Here is a 6,553-nt window from a genome sequence, read left to right on the forward strand (position 1 = left end):
GTGAAGGGTGGAGTTGTCCAAACCCAGTAAATTAGGCACGATAAACATTAAAATCTGTCCAATTTCAATTTTTGAAAGTGGAGAGGTAGGATTACCCATAAAAAATAAAAAATAAAGATTGCTGAACAATAGATCTCGTTAATTGCGCACATGAAAACTGATTGTTGGATAAAAAGTTTCTTTTGCAAATTTTACAATTCCTTCCTTCAACCCACCGCTAAGAAACTGAAAATAACACAGCTCAATGAATATGAATGACCCATGTCAAAAAAGAAAAAGAAAAAAAGAATATGAATGACAAATAATTACATCACAAAGATGAATTATGTGGAATGCCTAAATTTTAAGTATCCATACATCTTAAATTTAGTACTAAACCAATTTTGGATCTGTGATAGAAGTCCAAACTCAGAAGACATACGTACTTCTTGAAAAACTAAAGTGTGATCTTTTTCGCATTTTCCATCAAGATTCAAGAAGAACCATATCTCCAGTGACTAGGCAATGATGAGTTGAATATCCGAAGAACTAAGTTCCTCTCTCTCCTACCCAGCATGTTAACACCATAGCCACGATAAACACCAAGCCAGGCTTTTCACCCATCTTCTGCTGCGCTTTTTCTCAGATGCGACAATAAACCTGGTCCTTGGGGATTATTCTTCAGTTTCCTTTCTGTTTTCTTGGGAATCTTTACTTCCCTTCTTTCTACTCAAATCCTCATTACTGTCTGCTGCTTCCCCCACCATTTATATGAGACAACTGCTAAACCATTTGTTGGGAATCCATACTTGAATTCATCTAAGCTGGCATGAGTTCCTTTAGCTCCCTGTTGCATTGTGGGCTTTTTAAATTGGAGATTTCCTGATCAAAGATGGAAGATTTGTATCAGTACAAGGACAACGCACTGTGAGCCACTGGCATTCAAACATAAGATATAAACAATAACCTAACAGATATCAAGAAGAAGAAGATTGATGATGAAGAAGACTGATGATGATGCCATGGCAGTTCACACAGTTCAGATGGATGATCTGACAGTTCAGACAGCCCTGTATTTGGTATCAAATATAATCTCTTACTGGTCAAGACTCAACAGAAAGAAAATGGAAATCAGATGGGGAAAGTGTTTTAAGTAATCAAAACAAACGTTCAAGCATTAGACATAGAATTGTTGCTATGCAAAGTTGCAAACATTGCAAAGGTTGATGGGAAGAAGATTCATATTCCTGGCACAGCTATATCAAGAAAGAGGAGGTTGGGTGCGTTTTAAAGTGAAGCATGGGATTAGCTAACACGGATGTCTGCTTCTTGAAAGGGAAGCTCTGTAATGACAAAGAATAGAAAGATTATGAAGATTAAATCTTGAACGAGCTGCAGTCCATAATGTTGCATGCCTTTTTAACATAGAAAGATGTCATTCCATAGGAATTTTATAATTAGCTCGAATAAATTGAAAAGTGTTTGTTTCAACTTTCATGCTTCTTCAATTATCAACGATTGCTGATAACACCATAGGAATAACTAAGTGAAAGGATTCGACGTAACTTGAAGCTCGCATGTAAAAATGTAAAGTTAGCAGAAACATGAATATGCAATACGTTAATACCCTAATTCACCAACTTTTGGACCTTCAAAAGTTTGTCATATCAATGTCTAAGTTATCTCTTTTGATACGTAACGTATAAGTTATCTTAAATTCATTATGCGTCCAATTAGAACTTCCAATTCAAGCCACCTTAGTAATCATCATTGTTCCATATACCAGGGGTGGAACTACCAAGGGGGGCGGTGTGGCACGTGCCACCCCTGTTTAAAAAATACCAAACCGAACCGAGCCTTATGTCCCAATCACTTGGGGTCCGTTACATGAATCTTTTTCCTCTATTGAGCTCTGTCAAGGGCCACTTGTTCACACAAACCCATTATACTCATATATTTGCGCACCATAACATCTAATATCAATTTAGGTCTATCCCTCTCCGTAGCATTGCTATCCAAAGTTATCCTATCCATTCTCTTAACTACTGCATCTCCTAATCTACGGTAGACATGCCCAAACCATCTTAGCCTATTTTCCCTAAACTTCTCCTCTATAGGTTCTATACGTACCATCTCACGAACCGTTTCATTTCTAATCCTGTCTCGTTTAGTTTTACCACACATCCACCTCAACATTCTCATTTTTGCTACACTCATCTTGCTCACCTGTTGTTTCTTAATAGGTCAACATTCTGTCCCGTAAAGTATCGCTAATTTGATGACAATTCCATAGAATTTTCCTTCAATTTTGTGGGCACCCTCTTGTCACATAATACACCAATAGTGCTCATCCGCTTGAGCCACCTAACTTGGATCCTATGGGTCATATCATCGGCAATCTCTGAATCTCTACTAATAATTGAGCCTAAGTACCTAAAATGATCACTCTTTGGTATCTCCTGGTCTTGAATCATCACTCTTTCTTCATGCGCATTGCTAGTACCACTAAACTTGCACACCATACTCAGTTTTACTCCTACTTATCTGAAAACCATTTGACTCTAATGCTTCCCTTCAAATTTCTAGTTTTGTATTATGTGGGGCTCCATTTTGGGTGGTTCGTCCTTTTTGAGTTGTGGTTCGGGGTTAGCTCCTATCTCCTTTGCTCAATCCTGCAAAAAGAAGCATGACTAAAAAACCACACCGGAGGTTCTCCGGGATGGCCTTCCGGTGCAAGAGTCAGTTTGCTTGCAAGGCAGAGTTAGAGATTTGGAGCTAGGGTTTTGTTTGAGCGTACCTCTTCCAAGAAGGCATAATGGGATATTTATAGGAAACCCTTCGCTTGATCTCCAAGATTGCACCAACGCTTGACACGCGTCGGCTGATGTCACTGTTGCATCACGTTTAGGGTTTTGCAACCGTTTTTATGATGAGCTGGCACCTTCACGTGCCACCATCATTGTCCTCATAACCGTTCGGATGACGTCACGACCATCATCATAGCCATGGTTGCTGTTCTGATGCGGATGAGCTGGATCGTCAGCCAAGCCATGCTCGGCACCGAGCATGTTGTGGCACCTTCGGCAGCTATCCAAACGAACGTATCCTCCACCCCGAGTAGGTGTAGGGAATGGAGCATTAAAGGTGTAATTAGAGGAACCCTCGGCGACGGAGACCTTCGGCTACGGTTGCTGATCCGAACGTCCAAAGAGAGATGTCTTGGAGTTGAAAGTAATACTTGATCACGCTCGGAATGGCCCGAGCCATTTTGCTCGGCCTGTTACATATTAACACCTCTAGCGGTTTCATCTACGAGGAGTGAGGACAATGTCATCTGTAAATATCATACACCATGAGATATCCTCTTGAAAATTGTTTAGTCAATTAATCCATAATTAAAGCAAAGAGGTATAGGCTCAAGGCTGACCCTTGATGCAATTCTACAGTTATTGAAAATTCACTCGTTTCCCCTACTGGTGATCTAATGGTAGTGACGGCACCTACATACATGTCTCTAATCACCTCGATATACCCCTTGGTCATTCGCTTTCTCTCAAGAACCCACCATCTGATATCTCTAGGCACTCTATCATAAGCCTTTTCTAAGTCTATGAAAACCATATGGAGATCCTTCTTCTTTGCTCTGTGTTTTTCTACCAATCTCCTTAATAGGTAGATAGCTTCCATGGTTGATCTTCTAGGCATGAACCAAATTGTTTCTCTGACACCGTAGTCACCATCCTCAAACGATGCTCAATAACTCTTTCTCACAATTTCATTGTATGACTCATCAATTTAATACCTCTATAGTTTTTGTAGCTTTGGATATCCCTTTTATTCTTATAGATAGGTACTGAGGTGCTCCTTCTACATTCGTCGAGCATCTTCCGAGTCATAATAATCTTGTTAAACAACTTTGACAACCAAGTCATCCCCAGGTCACCCAGACTTTTCCACACTTCAATAGGGATACCATCTGGTCATAAGGCCTCACCCGGTTTCATCATTTTCAAAACTTTAACCACTTCGAACTTTTGTATTCTCCAATAAAACTAATATTCTATGTTCTCGCCAGGTACATACACTTCCTCCCCACCAAAGCCTCCTTCATGTTTCTCGTTTAACAAATATTAAGAGTTTGCACAAAGAGTACATTGGTTTCCGCCCCTGCCGTATACAAACTTTCAGATTCCATATTTGTAGTCTCATCTTAAGCTCTCTCATATCTACTTTCACAGAAGTTATGTAAACAATATAAATTGGCAGTTGCTTTGACCAACGATTGGTCTTTCATTCGGGCACCATAAGATCGACTGTAATGCAAACTCAACTAGACTAAACCACCAAAGAAGAGGAACAAATGCAATGCAATGATGATGCTTGGAGTTGAAAACCAACAAGGATGGAATAACTTAAACCAGACAATAATTTGATTTCCAAACACAATCACTGAACAACTTGAAACCTTGAAAAGAGTATTACTTTCTGTGATATAGAATGCACGTGGAATGATATGGTAATGATGGCAAGTATTCTCTTTTCTGAAATACAACTCAATTAATTAGGGACTGTAAGATAGAGTAAAACTTTCTAATGGAGACAGAACCCATATCAAGACACAATTGGACATATATTGAAACAAAACTTCTTGGTCAAGTACTTGAATCAAGATTCAAGTGAAATCTAAATTCCAAAATGTGTGATGTTTTGACATTAAACAATTTGTATCCGATCAAAGCAACTGTGTTTTGAGAAATAGCAACTAAAATTACAATCCTCAGGCAACTCACTAACTATTTGACAAATTAAATTTAAGGTCAATCTATTTGGACACTCTTGGACACTCTGATACACAGAGGAAAGAAAAGGAATGGGCTCTCTCGTTCGAAATCACCTATTTAGATATCTTTAGAGGAGAGAAATGGGAACAACCATAATCCTATCTCACTTTTTGAATCTCTCCGAAAGATGAAAGATTTAGAGAGGAAGAAGGGCGGAGCAAGTATTCAATTTCTTCCCTGATGTTTACGACCAATTATTTCCCTTTTCTTCACTTTTAAGCACATAATAAACTTATCTTCTTGTCTCTCATTTCGCCTTTATCCTTCACAAACAAGGGGAGAGAATAACACAAGTTTTCTTCATCTTTTCCTCATGAACAATCCAAACAAGATGGAAAGATGCCATTATCCTTTCCGTTCTCTATTCTTTACTTTCATCCCAAACTTAACCATTTGTTGTGTTTTCCTTTCCCTCCTAGCCTCTTATCCTTTCACACCAAATTTCCCATTTGGACAGTAATGACGACGGGGATAAACCCTAAAGTACATCCGAATCAAGATTTTTAGGTCGTGGTAGTCAAGTTGTTAATGCAAATTTTAGATGCTAAGTATATTATGAATCAATACAGAATCCCCTAGCCCCCTTAGATTAGGCTAGTGTAGGTTTCTTGCATGCAAGTTAAAAAAAGAAAAGAAAAGAAAAGAAGCAGAATTGTGGCAACTAAAACTATAATGCAAATGTTTGTTGAATTTCGAAGCGAAAATTGTAAAGCAATAGTTAAAAAAACAAGCAATAGAAACAGTTGAAGAAATTATGAAAAAAGCCCAATTAAGCTCAAACAATTTAATTACAAGAATAGATATGTTCGCAAAGAAGCATATACCCAAAAAGGAGAGAGAGAGAGAGAGAGAGAGAGAGAGAGAGGCAAACCTGTTGAGGAGAGAGAATGGAGTCGATTTTGAGGAAGGGTTCAGAAATCCACCAATTTGAGCTATTCGAATTTGTTCTTCTCTGCCTTCTGGAAATGGAAGCAGAGAAGAGGTGTTTCCATGAAAATAATTTTATTGATTTTAAAAAAAAATCAAAAATAATTTTAGACACTCCTCGCATTTTCAACTTGCAACCTGCAACCTGCAACCTGCGAAGCCTAGCCATTTTAGATGCCACCATCTTATTAGATGAGACCGACTATTTGTAACCACAAATTTCCTGAACGTAACCTATTTATAGTATGGTAAAAACTACGTTCAGAAAATTTGTGGTTACAAATAGTCCGGCCCTATTAGATATTGTTAGATTTATGATCATGTACTAATTCAAATTCATGAGATATAGATTATTAGTACACTGAACTAAACCCATCACTCCTAGTTTTTTTTTTTTTTTTTTTTTGTAAAAAAGCATTCTGATAAGATAACAATTTCGTATTGGAGGAAGCTATGGTACACAGAGTATATCGTATGTCTAAATTATGACAATTTGTGATTTTCATTATGCTGATTTTTGATTTTTTAATGCATATTTATGATTCTAGTTACGACTTGTATATTAAAATTTATCTGTTGAACAGGTCATTAGCAGGTTATCCATAATTAAAGAATATTGCCATTATGTAATCATAATTATTCGTACCGAAATTCATAATACTTGTACTCTAACCAAATATATGCATACAATATCAAAAATTAAATAATGCTACCCCCAAATGTTATAACAACACCATAAATTGGCATTATCTTACCACAATGAATCGTACCAAATTTTTTTTGACTCGTATGATATTCCGTAACAA

The 6,553-nt window shown here is 37.6% G+C and overlaps 1 protein-coding gene across 1 annotated transcript; it reads right to left on the reverse strand.

Annotated features, from left to right (window-relative positions):
* Positions 1-117: 117 nt before the first annotated feature.
* LOC131311113 (uncharacterized) lies at positions 118-5,843 on the reverse strand. Its single transcript, XM_058338442.1, is given in 2 exon segments — positions 118-861; positions 5,692-5,843. A coding segment is annotated over 1 exon segment (363 nt). The 5' UTR covers positions 836-861; positions 5,692-5,843; the 3' UTR covers positions 118-472.
* Between the last annotated feature and the right edge of the window lie 710 nt (positions 5,844-6,553).

The sequence above is a fragment of the Rhododendron vialii genome, chromosome 12a (assembly GCF_030253575.1).
Source record: "Rhododendron vialii isolate Sample 1 chromosome 12a, ASM3025357v1".
Classification (NCBI taxonomy): Eukaryota; Viridiplantae; Streptophyta; class Magnoliopsida; order Ericales; family Ericaceae; genus Rhododendron; species Rhododendron vialii.